A 17001-nucleotide genomic window follows, 5' to 3' on the forward strand; every position below is an offset into this window, starting at 1 on the left:
ATTTTCACCTCTGGCAATTAAAAAGGATCTGAAGAGTTGTACGTGATATGCTGGCACAAGAAACCTTTGCAACACACACAAAATGCTGGAGGATCTGAGCAGGTCAGGCAGCATCTATGGAAAAGAGTAAACAGTTAACGTTTCAAGCTTGAGACCCTTCATCAGGACTGGAAAGAAGGAAGTCAGAAAGTGTGGGAGGAAGAAGTACATGGTGATAGCTGAAACTGGGGGAGGGGTGAAGTGAAGAGCTGGGAAGTTGATTGATGAAAGAGATAAAGGGCTGGAGAAGGGGTAATATGATGGGAGAGGATAGAAAATTCCATGGAAGAAAGGGAAGGAGGAGCTTGAGGGAGGTGATGCACAGGTAAGGAGATAAGATGAGAGATGGAAAGCATATAAACCCTTGCAATATCTGATGGTATTGATAATATTTGGCCTCATTCTATTCTGAGCTTGTCCATGGTGGCCTGAAAGACTGAAAGAAGAACACTACAAATAACTTGTGTCACAGACAACTACTCTCTGGTTGATGCCATCAGATCCACCAAGTCAGTTACAGAGAAGAGTCTTCATCTAGAGATAAGCAGCATCAAGGAACTTATCCAAGCACAGAAAATTCATCACATGATATGTTCAACTACAAAGGAACAACTATCTGACCGTTTCACTAAAAAGGGAGCACCAGCTCTTGAGCTGCTGAAAGCACTTAGTGAAGGCATTTGGAACCTTGAGAACTGTATCAACATCAAGGGTTAGAACTAATCCCCATATCCTAAAGGATATTTGAGTTGATACTTTCTAAAAATTTTGTAGTACTCTGAAGGCACCAAGTGAGGTTATAGGGTATCTTCATAAATTTACATGGCCTAACAACTGCAGGTAAAAGCAATACTTCTAAACCAATGGGCATTTAATTTTTTATATATACATTAAAAGGATGGGAGATTGTAGAGTTCTGTTCATGTAGGATATGTAGGCATTTAGTTGAGATGTTCACTTTCCCTGTTATGAGCATACACAAGAAGGTGGGAGGGAGGATTGTAGATAAGGAAATGGCATCCTTGTATATAAACATGACTGGAGAAAGTAAAGTTGTTAAAATGAAAGAAAATCTTGTCTAGTTTGAACATTTAACATCAATAATCTGGATGATAACGTGGTTAACTTGATAAGCAAATTTGCAGATGACAGCAAGATTGTTCATGTAGTGCACAGTGAGGAAGACTGTCATGACGTGCAGAGGGTTCGGGACCAGCTGGATAAATGACAGATGAAAATTTAATGTAGACAAGTGTGAGGTGTTGCACTTCAGTAGGACCAACTGGGTAGGTCTTACACAGTGAACGGCTGTGCATCGAGGAGTGCTGTAGAACAGGTCTATAATTCCTAGAAAGTGGTGTCACAGGTAGATGTGGTCATAAAGAAAGCTTCTGGCACATTGGCCTGCATAAATCAAAGTAGTGAGTACAGTAGATGGGACATTATGTTAAAGTTGTGTAAGATGCTGGAGAGGCCTAATTTGGAGTATTGTGTTCAATTTTGGTAATGTACCTGCAGGAAAGATGTAAACAAGGTTGAAAGAGTACAGAGAAAATTTACAAGGATGTTGCTGGGACTGGAGGACCTGAATTATAAGGAAAGATTGAATAAGTTAGAACTTTATCCTTGGAATGTAGAAGACTGAAGGGAGATTTGATAGAGGTATGCAGAATTGAGGGGTATGATAGGGTAAATGCAAGCAAACCTTTTTCACTGAGGTTGGTTGCAACAACTAGAGGTCATGGACTAAGGGTGAAAGATGAAATATTTAAGAGTTACATGAGGGGAACTTCTTCGCTCAGAAGGTGGTGAGAGTATTGTACAAGCTGCACAAGTAGTGCATTTGGGCTTGATTTCAATGTTTGAGAAGTCTGGAAAGATACATGGATGGTATGGAGGGCTATGGTCCTAATGCAGGTTGATGGGAGTAGGCAGGTTAAATAGTTTGGCACAGACTACATGGGCCAAAGGGCCTGTTTCTGTGCTGTATTTTTCTATGACTGTATATGTTCTTCGATAATAAATTTAGATCATAAGGCATAGGAGCAGAATTAGGCCATATGGCCCATTGAGTCTGCTCCGCCGTTCAATCATGGCTGATCCTTTTTTTTCTCCTTAAACCCAGTTCCCAGCCTTCTCCCATAACCTTTGAAGCCATGTCCAATCAAGAACCTTTCAATCTCTGCCTTAAATTCACACAATGACCTGGTCTCCACAGTTGCATGTGGCAACAAATTCCACAAATACACCACATTTTGGCTAAAGAAATTTCTCCGCATCTCTGTTTTGAAAGGACACTCCTCTATCCTGAGGCTGTGCCCTCTGTCCTAGACGCTCCCATCATGGGAAACATCCTTTCCATGTGTACTCTGTCTAGGCTTTCAACAATCTAAAGGTTTCAATGAGATTCCCCCCTCATCTTTCTGAATTCCTGCAAGTACATATGCCAGAGCCATCAAATATTCCTTGTATGATAACCCTTTCATTCCTGGAATCCTCCTTGTGAATCTCCTCTGGATCCTCTCCAATGCCAGCACATCTTTTCTAAGATGAGGGGCCCAAAACTGTTCACAATACTCAAGGTGAGGCCTCACCAGTGCCTTATAAAGCCTTAACATCACATCTTTGCTCTTGTTTTCTAGACCTCTTAAAATGAATGCTAACATTGCATTTGCCTTCCTCACCACTGACTTGACCTGCAAGTTAACCTTTAGGGTGTTCTGCACTAGAACTCCCAAGTTCCTTTGCATCTCAGATATTTGGATTTTCTCCCCATTTAGAAAATAGTCTGCACATTTATTTCTACTACCAAAGTGCATGACTATGCACTTTCTAATGCTCTAACCATGTTAGTATCTTCCCTGTAATACCATGGGCTCTTAACTTGGTAAGCAACCTCATGAGTGGCACCTTGTCAAAGTCCAAATATACAACATCCACTGCATCGCCTTTAACTATCCTACTTGTAATCTCCTCAAGAATTCCAACAGGTTCGTCAGGCAAAATTTTCCCTGAAGGAAACCAGGCTGACTTTGTACTGTCTTGTCCTGCATCAACATGTACTCCATCATCTCATCCTTAACAAATGACTCCAACATCTTCTCAACCACTGAGGTTAGGCTAACTGGCCTATACTTTCCCTCCTGCTGCCTTCTTCCTTTCTTAAAGAGTGGAGTGGCATTTGCAATTTTCCAGTCCTCTGGCACCATGCCAGAGTTCAATGATTTTTGAAAGATCATTTCTAATGCCACCACAATCTCTAACACTACCTCTTTCAGAACCCTAGGGTGCAGTTCATCTGGTCTGGGTGACTTGTGTACCTTTAGGTCTTTCAGCTTTTTGTGCATCTTCTCTCTTGTAATAGTAACTGCACCCACCTATCTTCCTTCACACACTACAACATCAGGCATACTGCTAGTGTCTTCCACAGTGAAGACTGATGCAAAATACTCATTTAGTTCATCAGCCATCTCCTTGTCCCCCATTATTATTTCTCTTGCCTCATTTTCTAGCGGTCCTATATCCACTCTCATTCTTTTTTATTTTTAACATACTTGAAAAAAACTTTTACTATCCACTTTGATATTATTTGCTAGCTTGCTTTCATATTTCATCTTTTCCCTTTAATGATTTTTTAAGTTGCTTTCTGTAGGTCTATATCATTTTACTTTGAACTTTGAAGATGAGTTGGCTAATTGAGCCCGGAACTGGCTTTCTGGTAGGAGGCAGAGGGTAGTGGTGTAGGGATGCTGTTCTGGTTGGAAGTCTGAGTAGCGATATACAGCAAAAGTTGATACAACAATTCCTACTCTTGATGTTTCTGTTGGATAGTTAAAGCAACGTGGATGTAAACGTAGGAGGTATGGTTAATGAGTTTACAGATGACATGTAAGTCGGTGGGATATGAATACACGGGGATGTTGGACCAAAGGGTCTGTTAGCATACGGTAGACATCTAGTATTTAATGGCTCTATGATGCTGCTCCTTCCCAGGTCTCTTCAGATTGGGTGTCCTGAGAGAGCTTGTATGGCTCGCACCACAGACTCTGAAGAATTCAATGATGCAGCAAGGGACAGGTGTAATGATGCAGAAAGTTATAAAATCAGTGAATGGCATAGACCTCCAGTAAGGACCCACCTTCCAACCTGAAAAGGTGGTTTGTTGTGGTGGTGCTTCTCTAGTTAAGTATAAACCAGTTCAACTTTGGAGAAATACCTCTCTTAGATATGGATTGCTGGCCGTGAAGGAATTAAAATTTGGAAGAAAACATTGAACTGGAATGGGTCAAGGTCAGTGGAAGTAGAGAAACCAGATGTCTTTGTTCTTGCTATGTGCTTGGAGTGGAGGCTGCCATTTTTTGAAGCTGCTCTGTAATCTCCATTTTGTGAACTACTAATTCATGCTCTGGTATAACTTAATCAGAGCAAATGAATGTGAGAACAATGTGTTTCTACTACTGATCTGCTAAACCTGAGATCCTTCTCAGATAAGCTGTACAATGGCAGGTTTGCAAAAGTTCATTTGTTATCTCAGCCCAGTGTCTGGGTAACCCAGTTTGACTAGTTTGAACCACAGTCGAATAGAACAAAAGAAGTCACCTAAGGTATAAAGTTGTGTAGCTCTTAGAATACATCCAATGGGAATCTGACACGGGTGAGTCAGATAACTCAAGCCAACAAGATTGAAGTACGACATTTGAACTGCTAAGGGAAGACTATAAGAATTAGGAGCTTCAGATGCAAAATGGCGAGAACCTCGGAGACTAACTAGGAATGGAAGAACCCACATGTCAAGTGCAGGGAGAAGAAAGGATTGATTGGCCAATGGGAGATCTCTATTTCAGTGTTCTGAATTAGAGAATTGTTCTGAATGAGTATTAATACAGATGGAACAGTAGAATTCATGTTTTAAATTGTTGGCCTGGGGTTCAACATAGTTACATTGTTGTTTGTGCAGGGACAATAAAGTGTAAGCTTTGATTACGAAAGAGTTGCCTAATTTAATTAGTTGATGTAGTCAACATGAATTACCAATTACTGTAATAAAAATGTGCTTTTAAAATGTCTCCCAATTTCATTTGAAGTTACTGTTACATAAATTTCACTGATGGCATTAAACAGATCACTGAGAACTATTACTTTTTAATGATTTATTCTTTGCATTAATTATGATTTTATTACCTTACAGTTGGAAGAACTTAGTACCTCAATGTATCCTTTTCAAATGATTTCTGTGCCTGTAATTAATTATAGTTATACAGCACTGAAACAGCCTCATCATGCCCATGCTGACATTCAACAACCTATCTCTGCTCATCTCCTCTACTAGCACTTGGTCCTATGCCTTGATGTTTTAACTGCTCATCCAGGTACTGCTTATATGTTACAAGAGTACCAGCTTCTCAGGTGATGCGTTCCACATTTCAATTACCCTCTGGATGAAAAAAAATTCTTCTTCAGATTCCCTCCAAATTTCTTATTCCTTACCTTAAACTTGTGTCTTCTGGTTTCACATAGCCAAGACATGAAGAGACGTTTTCATACTGTATACCTTAACGCCTGTCATAATGTCACATCCCAGGGAAACAAACCCAGCCTATGTACTCTGATTCTTATAACTGAGTTTAAATATTTTTGTAAGTGAAATAGGGGTAGGATTTTACTGCGAGCAGCAGGGTGCAAAGGATTGTTTCTTTATTTATTGAGATACAGTGCACAATAGGCACTTCTGGTCCTTCAAGCCACACTGCCAAGCAACTGTAGCCTAATCATGGGACAATTTACCATGACCAATTAACCTAACAACATGTACATCTTTGGGATACAGGAGGAAGCAGGAACACCCAGAGGAAACCCACCAGGAGAACGTACAAACTCCTTATAGACAGCAGTAGAAATGAACCCCGAACAGCAAGCTTTAGTGCATATTTTATTGTCCACTGAGCTATTTGCAGGCAAGGTAGGGGGCATGTAAGAGTTATTACGTGTATATTGTTTTTGGTGAAAAGAAGAAATGATCCTTAATAAAAATTAAGACAAAAACTACACTTGGCAGAAAATCAAGAACTGCCAAAAGATGAAGAGTTGAAATCGTCTCCTACCTAGAAGTAGTTGAAAATGAGACCCAAGGGAAGATGGCCTGCATTGCTCAGTGAAGGCCCCCCTTCAAGAGCAAGATATGTTACAGCAACTTCCTGTTTTGTTTAAGCTTGGGAGCCCAATTTTACAACTAACTGCTCAGATTCTACAACATGTATATATTTATTGACTTTCTCTCCTGCCTGTAAGACTGTAGAGACTGACTGCATTGTGTTTTGAGCATAGACAGTAATTTTCAGTAGGTGAGCATTAGATGAGCTGTCCCATATCTAATTATGCAGTGAGGAGGCACAAAACTGTACAGCACGAAGAGAGGGCTTTCAGCCACCATTGTGCCTATCTATACTACTGCTGTTTGTCTACACTAGGTCTGTATCTTTTTAAGTCTTACCTATTCAAGTGCCTGTCAAAATGTCTGCCTCCACCATCTCCTCTGCAATCAACCACAGGGGGAAAACGTTCTCCTCTGATCACTTCTAAATTTCCCCCCCTAACCTTAAAGAGATTGTAAATGCTGGAATCGGGATGAAAATGATGATAAACAAGGTTAAGGTAGATAATCAGTCTTTTTTCTTTTCGGGGCAAAAATATCAAATACTAAAGGGCACAGCTTTAAAGTCCATATCCCTAAACCTTCCTTATCCATCTACCCTTACGAAAGTCTTTTAGACACTGCAATTGTACCTGCCTCTACCACTTCCTCTGGCAGCTCGTTCCACATATCAAACATCCTCTGGAAATAGATGCCCCTCGTGTCGCTTTTAAATCTTTCACTTCTCGTGCTAAATCTGGTTGTAGACTTCCCTACTCTGGGAATAATTTGCAATTACCAATTAACATACAAACATATATGTCTTTGGAACGTGGGAGGAAGCAGGAGCACCCAGAGGAAACCCACCAGGAGAACGTACAAACTCCTTACAGACAGTGGTGGAAGTGAACCCTGAACAGCAAGCTTTAGTGCATAATTTATTGTCCACGGAGCTATTTGCATCGTGTCTTTAAACTCTAAGGTCAGTCCTCGGCATGGTTTCCTCTAAGCTGCATAGGTATGTGGCCACACAGTAACTGAAATGCTCTCGCATACATAGTCTTTCCCACAGCTGGAATTTTCTTTTATATATTGTTTTATTAAAGTGATGCATAGTTTTCAGGCTGTGTAAAAAAACAAAAAACAAACAAACATTTTCCTGCTTAGAGCAATGTTTGGTACATGCGTCCGGTGCTCCTGGGTGTGGCCTTTTATATATCATATATTGGTGAGACCCGACGCAGACTGGGAGACCGTTTCACTGAACACCTATGCTCTGTCCGCCAGAGAAAGCAGGATCTCCCAGTGGCCACACATTTTAATTCCATGTCCCATTCCCATTCTGATATGTCTATCCATAGCCTCCTCTACTGTCAAGATGAAGCCACACTCAGGTTGGAGGAACAACACCTTATATACCGGCTGGGTAGCCTCCAACCTGATGGCATGAACAGTGACTTCTCTAACTTCCGATAATGCACCTCCCCTTCTTACCCCATCCCTGATATATTTAGTTTTCTTCCCCCCTCTTTTTTCTCTCTCTCTGCCTGTTCTCCATCTCCTTCTGGTGCTCCCCTCCCCCTTTCTTTCTCCCTAGGCCTCCCGTCCCATGATCCTTTCCCTTCTCTAGCTCAGTATCCCTTTTGTCAATCACCTGTCTGGCTCTCAGCTTCACCCCACCCCCTCCGCTCTTCTCCTATCATTTTACATTTCCCCCTCCCCCTCCTACTTTCAAATCTCTTACTATCTTTCCTTTCAGTTAGTCCTGACGAAGGGTCTTGGCCCGAAACGTCGACAGCGCTTCTCCCTATAGATGCTGCCTGACCTGCTGTGTTCCACCAGCATTTTGTGTGTGTTGTTTGGTACATGCATCTGTTTTTTAAAAAAGGTAATGTTAGTCCTCAGCCTCCTTCATTTCAAAGGAGAACAGACACAGCTTGTCCAGACTTACTTTATAACTCATGCCCTTAATTTCTGACAACATTCTTGTGACTCTTTTCTAAACCCTCTCTAGTTTAGTTACATTGTTCCTTTAGTATTAAAATGAGAACTTTCCACAATAGTTCAGCTGTGGTCTCACCAATGTCTTGTACAGCTGTAACATGACATCCCAACTCAGTGCCCCTAACCATCAAGGTGAGCAAGACCGTATGCTCACTTCACAGGCACCCCCCACCCAGTCAATGTATGTAACCACTTTTGGTGAACTATGCACCTATACCGTTGGGGGTCTCTGTTTTACAACACACCCTGGGCTACTCTGTACCTGTACTCCTTGTTCTCTCTGTTCTACAACACTCTCTGGGCCATTATGTACTTGAATCCCTGGGTCCCTCTGTTCTACAACACACCCCAGGGCCCTGTCCTTACTGTTCAAGTCCTGCCCTTTTTAACTTCTCAAAATGCTTGTCTAAATTAAATTCCATCTGCCATCCCTTTTCCCATTTTTGCAGTTGGTCTAAATTCTGTTGTAACTTTGGGTAACTTATTTCGCTGTCCACCACACCACCAATTTTGGTGCCATCTACAATCAAACTTGCTAATCATTCTCAATAAATTGTTAATACATCATGAAGAACAGATCTCCACTCTGAAAAGCAATCCTCCACTATCACCCTTTGATTCCAGTCATAGATGAAATGGAGGAGGATTTGGGGGTAATGCTGCAACAGGTTTAGAATAAGAACTGTTCCATATAGCCAGTGATATTAACTTGATTCTGATTTAGAGCCAACAGAAAGGCCGGCCAAGCTATGGCCCATAGCTACCTCTTAAATATGCAAAAAGTTGAGGAATTAAAATAAATCATTAAGGGTAAGTGTAAGTTCTGTGAAGTTGCTGTGAGTGTTGGTGGAGGGGCAGTGGTTGGGACTTTCTTAAGATCTTGATGCGGGATGGTGGTGTACAGAGACTCAGAAAAATGATACAAGACACAAATGGTGTCCTGGATACAAGTTGGGGAAAAAAGTCTGGACCAGGAGAGATGGTATAGAGTCCAGGCAAAAGAAACAAATTCAGTGGGGCAAGATCAGGTAGAAACAGTACACTATGGGCAATTCTTGTTAATGATCTTTTACCTAGTTAAGGGATAAAAATACACCTGTGTTCTCTTGTTTGAAGAAAGATTCTTTATGTGCCTCTGATAACTTTATATACCTCTATCAAGTCAATCCTTGGCCTCTTTTGTTCTAGGGAAACCAAGCCCTGCCTATCAAATCTCTCCCCGTTACCAACGCCATCCAGTCCAAGCTACATCTTGGTGAGCCTCCTCTGTATTGTCTCTGACACAATCACTTCCTTCCTATAGTATGCATAACAATCACTTCCTTCCAACTGCACATAGTATTCCCAAGTGCAGACTAAGCAAAGTTCTCTAAGTCTACAACATGACATCCCAACGTTAATATTTTACACCCTGCCAACAAAGGTAAGCATGCCATCACCATGAGTATCCTAATTAACAGAGCTCCCATTTCCCAAGATCAAGTGCAGTTGTCATGGATGGAGTTACTGCTGGTTTAGTTCCAGAGTTTAGATTATTTACAAAGTACTGTGAGCTGGTGTCTACAGGTTCTTTCCATTTCAAAGAGCTGTATGAAAATTGAAAATAGTTTCTGTAGTGAACAACTGGAAAATGTACAAAGTAAATAGCTACAAGAGGACAATTTTCAGTGGTGGGTTGGTGGGTAAACCCCAGGCTCTCTATTGCCCTTAAGAGTTTGCATTGCTGAGCCCTTTCAGAAATCTCTGAATATGTAACTGAATGACAGAGCATTTAAGAAATGTTGGTAAGTTGAAAACTCCTGCTCTTGGGGGGTTTTATTCCACGTTTATGTGTTTGCAGAGAGTAATGTTAGCAAATCCAGAACTATGATGATTTTGTCAAGCCTGCATTTGTGTAAAATGTATCATGGTGTGTAAGGTGATTTATGTGAAACTGTGCTTAAATGTTTTAAAGATTTCATGAAATTGCTTTAAGTATTATCATTCTTTTCTTTACCTCACATTGTCTAGGAGTCGGTTCCACATTTTCACTTTGTAGGTTTATAAAGTTATGAGTTTTCTACCAAAATTTATACAAAACTTTGCTACTAGAAAATTACTTAGAAAAACAGTAAGTTACTGATTGCAATTATTATCCATTTATGTGAATCTAATGTAAACTCTTGGATATAATTAATATTAAATGTTGTACAAGCTATCTCATTGTATTCTTGTTTGAATAATTACAAAACGTACTGGAAGCAAATACATTGATCCATAGGCAATATAGCTACTGCAAATAGAGCACATAAAAGCCACCAATTCAGGCCAGCTAGTTTTGCCAATAATACATTTTTGCACTTCAAATTCCATATTCCAGAGTACTGTGCAAAAGTGTACATATATACCTAAGGGTGCCTAAAATATTTTGCACTGTACTGATCTGTCAACATGGAGCAGAGACAGTGTTTGTAAATGTGGCGGGAGCAAAGAAGATTAGGAATGGTAAGGGTAGAGTGCCATGGGAGGAGTGTGGAACAGGTTGCAGAGAAGGAATGCCAGGAACGGGGAGTGGCGTGAGTGCAGACGCGCTTAGCCCTGAGACAACAGGCAAGGTCACTTGATTCCAAATGATTGGTTTACTGATAATCACAGAATGTTTCTGTAGTGCTTCCCACTCCCTTCCCCCTTTCCGAACCATGATTCCCCTCTCCCTGCCCCCTTCCCACTCTCAGTCCACAATAGAGACACATATCAGAATTGGTTTTATTATCACTCGTGAAATTAATATTTTTTCAATACAGTGCAATACATAAAATTACTACAGCACTACGTAAAAGTCTTAGACACCCTAGATATATAGATATATGTGCCTACGACTTTTGCACAGTACTGTAAGTAAACACTTCGCTCCAGAATTCTTAATACCTACTTTACACTTGGGAATTTTCTCCCTAAGTATATCTTTGTAATCTTTTAATTCCAACCTAAAACCCAGCAATTCACCAACTGTTCACCACACCAACCTAGTAAGAATTAATCAGATTCTTCCTGTTATAGACCCATTTCACTTACTTCACATGTAAGATAATGGAACAAATGGTTATAGCAAGTTTTTCTTATTTGTGGGAAGTAATGGAAAATTAGCCGTATATCAATGTGGATTTCGTAAGGGGAGAACGTCCATGGACTCAGTGATACTCTTGGTATCTGATACTCGTAAGGCCCAAGTTAATAAAGAATCAGTGATGGCAGTTTTCTTTGATGTAGAGAAAGCTTTTGATATGTTATAGACCAAAGGATTGCTGATTAACTTGGACAAGATGGGAATAGGTGGTAAAATGTTCAATTGGATTCAAGGTTTTTTTATGTAATGGGAAAATACAAGTTAGGGCAGGAACATTGTTCTCAAAGGAGTATGCAATAGAGAATGAAACTCCACAGGGGAGTGTGTGTAGCCACTCCTTTTTAATATTATGATTAATGATATTTTCTTAAATGTTGGCTGAGATATTTCTAAATTGTTATATGATGGTGCAGCATGGAAGAGAGGCAGAAATGTATAGAGTTAAGAAACTGCAGGGAGCTATTAGAGGAATGAGGATGTCATTGGGGGTTAAAAGCAAGGTGGTGATGCTGAGGCTTTTTAAGACACTAGTCTGGGTGTACTTGGAGCATTGTCAACAGTTTTGGGCCCCCTATCACAGATAGGATGTGTTGTCATTGGAGAGAGTTCAGAGGACATTCATGTGGATGATTCTGGGAATGAGGTAATGAAAGTGTTAACATATAAGGAGTGTTTGGCAGCTTTGGGCCTCAACTCACTGGAATTTAGAATTCGGGGGGGGGGGGGGGGAGTAGAATCTCATTGAAACCTACCAAATGTTGAAAGATCTAGATAAGGTGGATGTGGACAGGATGTTTCCTGTGGTGGGTGTGTCTTGAATTAGAGGGCGCATCCTCAAAATTGAGGGGCAACCTTTTAGAATAGGACTAAAGAGTAATGTTTTTAGCCAGAGTTGTGAATCTGTGGAATGCTCTGCAGTAGACTGCGGTGGAGGTCAAGTCCCTGGGTATATTTAACTCAGAAGTTGATAGTTTCTGAATGGTCAGGGCATCAAATGATGTGGGAAGAAGGCAGGTGTGTGGGTTTGAGTGGGATCTGCGATCAGCCATGATGGAATGTTGTTGCAGACTCAATGGGCTGAATGGCCTAATTCTGCTCCTATATCTTATGGTTTAAGAGATGTTTGAATGCAGTTCCTATCAGGTGCAAAGGAAACAGCTAATTGTTAAATTGAGATCTTTGGGATAGATAAAAACACAAAATGCTGGCAGAACTCAGCAGGCCAGACAGCATCTATGGGAGGAGGTAGTAACGACGTTTCGGGCCAAAACGTCCTCCTGATGAAGGATTTCGGCCAAAATGTCGTCACTACCTCCTCCCATAGATGCTGCCTGGCCTGCTGTGTTCCACCAGCATTTTGTGTGTGTTGTTTGAATTTCCAGCATCTGCAGATTTCCTCATGTTTGCTCTTTCCATTGCCATTTGTATTTCTTCTCAAAACACCCAATAAAAGAGCAACATGTATGTAGAAATGTATCATGTTCGACTTTGTGTTATTTAGTTTAAAAGGTAGTCTAAACTATGACCATGTGTCTTGTGGTATCAGAAAGGCTTGTCTTGTTCTTGTGTTTGGACATTTGTGGAGGAGTGGGTATAATGTTAAACTAGTGTAAAAGAGATGTGAAGCAACGTTTTAAATCTAAACAAAGAATCTGAAGCAGCACATGCGCAAGCTGGTAAGGAAGGCGGGCTCTGTCGTGGGCAAAGTACTGGAGAGTTTAACATCGGTAGCTGAGCGAAGGGCGCTGAGTAGGCTACGGTCAATTATGGAAAACTCTGAACATCCTCTACATAGCACCATCCAGAGACAGAGAAGCAGTTTCAGCGACAGGTTACTATCGATGCAATGCTCCTCAGACAGGATGAAGAGGTCAATACTCCCCAATGCCATTAGGCTTTACAATTCAACCGCCAGGACTTAAGAACTTTTTAAAAGCTATTATTAATGCTTTTTGAGATAGTGATTTAGATGCATATCATATTTTTTACTGAGTTAAGTATTGTATGTAATTAGTTTTGCTACAAGTGTATGGGACATTGGAAAAAAAGTTGAATTTCCCCATGGGGATGAATAAAGTATCTATCTATCTATCATCATACAAAATAGTGGATGACCTCAGCAGTTCAGGCCAGCATCTACATGGAGAGGAACACAATAGACTTTCAGGTATGAGAGAATTGGCTGAGATTGAACGGAGGAACGTGGAAAGGAGACCCGCCGCAGACTGGGAGACCATTTCGCCGAACACCGGCGCTCAGTCATCCAGCAGTGGCGGGATCTCCGTGGCCACACACTTCAATTCCACAGACCACTCCCACTCTGACATGTCTGTCCATGGCCTCCTCTACTGTCAAGATGAGGCCACATGCAGGTTGATGGAGCAATACCTTATCTCCTGCCTGCCGGCATGAACATCCAACTCCCAGACCTCAAGTTGATACCCCTGCCCCCCCTTATCCCCATCCCTTTCTATTATTTTAGTCTGGTTCTCTTTCTCTCTTTCCCCCCCCCCCCCTCACTATAATCTCCCCCAGCCCTACCTTTCTTTCTCTTATTTCCTATAATTCTCCACCTTCCCCCTAGCCCATTTCCCTCCAGCCTATCACTTCCCAGCTCTCTACTTTATCCCTCCCCCCACTTCTTATCCTCTCTCCACCATCCCATGTTACTTCACTCCTGATAAAGGGTTTCCGCCCAAAACGTCATCACTACCTCCTCCCATAGATGCTGTCTGGCCTGCTGAGTTCTGCCAGCATTTTGTGTTTTTATTTATTTCCAGCATCTGCAGATTCACTCGTGAACGTGGAAAGGAAACTGGTTAGCATTTAAAGAAGCAATGCAAAAAATATTGCAAAATAAATATTTCCTCCAAAATATGAAAATTCCAATACCAAAAGCGATTCTTCCGTGATCGAGGACAGAATTGATAGATATTAAATTAGAGGGTTTAAGACCATAAAATATTGAAGCAGAAGTAGAGCCATTCAATCATGGGCTGATCCAATTTTTCAGTTTAATTCACTCCCAATTAACAAAAGAGTAGACCCACGCGTTGGGAATAATTTGGAATCAGGTAAAGGAAATACACGCGATTGATAGCGAAAGGATGTAGAATGGTGAGAAATAGGAAAGCAGATTGTAAGATCACCTACTTGTACATACGGAAAAACCTGTGGACCCCTTATGAATGAATGGCGAAAAATGACAGTGAAAGTAAATACTTTGCATCTGTGTTCACAAGACAAACAGAGCAGTTGGGCTGTATTAAGAATAAAGCATCAAGCAATAGCAATGTATTGCAGTAACTAACCATTTGTGAAAGGACTGCAGAAATTTGTGAGATTGAACGCCAAAGAATCCCACGCCCAGGGCCGCGAACCGGGTTCCCGCCTTGCAGAGCATATGAACACTAAATATGGCGCTCCTGAGATCAGCTTCAGCATCCGATCATGTGGTCAATGTGCAGCCCCCTGATTGGATGGTTTACGGAGGCAGGTTTTGACGTTTAGTTGGCGCGCGAACGGACGGCGCATGCGCAAACGACGCAGAAACAAAGACGGCGGATTGTCGGCATGGCGGATAAAGAAGGTAATAGGCCGGGCCTGGCGCCTTCGGTCCCCGCCCCAGCTCTCTCACCGAGCTGCGTTACGGCAGTGGGCCGCAGTGGCCCTGGGGAGGGGGCGGGAACTGAGTGGGCCCGGGACGTTTGTACCCAAAGGAGGGCCTTACTCGGGCATTGGTGTCTTGTGCTGTGTGGGAGGGAGAACCGCCGGGAGGGCCGAGATTGGGAAGCGGGGTGTGAGACCTGGAGAAAGGGGAGGAAATGGGGTTCAGAACTGACAGGGTGTTCTTTAGCAGCGGATTCGAGGGTGCGTGAACCCTTTGGGTGGTCTAGGAGAGGCGTGTAGAGGTGTCAGATTGGTTGGTTGCAGGTGTGCGTGGTGCATGTGTGGGGGGGGGGGGGGTAATGAGAGTTTTGTTGGATGAAGTGAGAGTATCCAAGGAGCAGTGGTGAAGGGTGGGTGCTCTGGCTTTTAAGGACGTATGGAGTTAGATGTTTTGTAGATGGAGGTATGTTGTGCCTGTGTTGGTGTGTCAGGGAGTCCTAGGTGGTTGGAATCAGGGTAGGTAAGGTAGTGGGTGAGCAGTTGACAATAGGATGGGGTTAGCAAAGGGATGAAGTAAGGGTGTGGGAAGGGCTAGTGGTGTTAGCTGAGGCTGTTACTGAGTGCGGTGGAAGTCACGGGCATAAGAATGGTGCTAAGTGGAGATGGGGTGAGGATAGTGGAGAATGAGGTGGGTTGGAAAAGGTTGGTTCAAGGGGAGTAGGGCCTGGTGAAATGGGCATTGTGTCGGGTAGAATGTACTGGGGTGGGCAATGTCTTGTGGGTGTGGATTGGGGATATGTTTGCGTAGAGGGAATTGGGAGGATGAGAACAGTTGGATTTAGGGCATTAATGAGGATTTGGAGCAATGGTGTGTCGGCCAGTTTGGTTGCCCTGAATGTGCAGGTTGCGGCTTCAAGTGTCCATGTTGGAGAACAGCTTTTTCTTTGGGATAGCAGTTGCATTCCAGCTACTGTGCATGGCTCAGCTGTTGGTTTGGATTGTGTTCTTGGTTTGTGATGGTTTGTTTTAGCTGAAATTGGAAAGAGGGTATGCATTGGTCCATTTGGCCTCGTATTAGTGGCTTTGTTTCTGCACTAGGTGACTGGCTAATTCATACAGGGTTAATTGAAAATTTGCTCAGTCAAAACTTGTATTTAGTCTGTATATTAAAACTACTTATCAAGATATCAATAAAGGTAATTATCACTTTTATTTTCATTTCATTTCTTATTGTGATTAAGTGTAAAAATATGAAATTACAGAATAGCTTGTGTGAAAGTTTTAAAGTGAACTTGTTTCCCCACTTTGTCAGTTGAGAGAGTAGCATGTCACTGCTCTCAGTGCTCCTCTGCTTAACAATCAGCAGTTGCTTTGAGAAATGTGGAAAGGAATACCACTCCAGCACTTCTCGTTTCTTTAGCTGAGGTTAATGTAATCCCTGGTTTCCTCCCCATTTCAATCCTCTACTTCCTCAAAAAAAAGGCCTCAGCATGAATATTGGACTTGAATGTCAATGTCAATTTTATGCTTTGGCAACACTCTATTTTAAGGGGATATGAGAAGCCATTTGCAATGACTATAATGTATGCAAGGTACTCTGTAAATTTGTATCCCTGTAAACTGCATGTACTATTGTCAGAATGTTTAGATTATTTCTCTTTAATTTTGCACCTCTAGCATCAGATGCCCATTATGATGTTACACCTGTGACGTCACACACCCACTGTTCTTCATTACTGACGGCCGCCTCACCAGTGCAGTCCACTCATCTCGACACGACGCCAGCCATTTGTCATGAATGGAAACGAGGAAAAAAAAGTACCTTGTATATATTATACACAATAACAGACTGTCAGGAGATGAATTAGAGAAGTGCGTGGGAGACTCCATTAAATTGTGGTCTTGTAGTGGCTGTAATGTGAAATGCCCACACTTGCCCCATTTCAGTCAAAGCCCTAATACACATCTATAATTCACCTCATGACATTGATTACTTGATTTTAACATTGTAAAACGTGACAGCTGTGCATTAAATGTACTTTAAATGATTTATACTGTATAAATTATACTATTTTGTGCATCTCCCCTTAAAATTAAGTGGTTTGTAAATTTG

General features: G+C 41.8%; 2 protein-coding genes across 7 annotated transcripts in view; both read left to right on the top strand.

The window, feature by feature from the left end:
• Nucleotides 1-10370, top strand: part of ccdc28b (coiled-coil domain containing 28B) — a 34318-nt gene extending 23948 nt beyond the window's left edge. For all 3 annotated transcript variants that reach the window (XM_073028159.1, XM_073028160.1, XM_073028161.1), the window contains exons 5-6: nucleotides 5228-5250; nucleotides 6075-10370. In XM_073028159.1, the coding sequence (XP_072884260.1) occupies nucleotides 5228-5250; nucleotides 6075-6144 (93 nt within the window). In that variant the 3' untranslated portion in view covers nucleotides 6145-10370. The remainder of the gene's footprint in view (nucleotides 1-5227; nucleotides 5251-6074) is intronic.
• Nucleotides 10371-14799: 4429 nt separating this feature from the next.
• LOC140715781 (histone-binding protein RBBP4) overlaps nucleotides 14800-17001 on the top strand; it is a 57340-nt gene continuing 55138 nt past the window's right edge. For 2 of the 4 annotated variants that reach the window (XM_073028162.1, XM_073028163.1), the window contains exons 1-2: nucleotides 14804-14868; nucleotides 16566-16706. In XM_073028162.1, the coding sequence (XP_072884263.1) occupies nucleotides 14853-14868; nucleotides 16566-16706 (157 nt within the window). In that variant the 5' untranslated portion in view covers nucleotides 14804-14852. Of the gene's footprint in view, nucleotides 14869-16565; nucleotides 16707-17001 lie in introns of all 4 variants that reach the window. The other 2 variants (XM_073028164.1, XM_073028165.1) reach the window with 2 other exon arrangements.

Source organism: Hemitrygon akajei, chromosome 24, assembly GCF_048418815.1.
Source record: "Hemitrygon akajei chromosome 24, sHemAka1.3, whole genome shotgun sequence".
NCBI classification, from domain to species: domain Eukaryota; kingdom Metazoa; phylum Chordata; class Chondrichthyes; order Myliobatiformes; family Dasyatidae; genus Hemitrygon; species Hemitrygon akajei.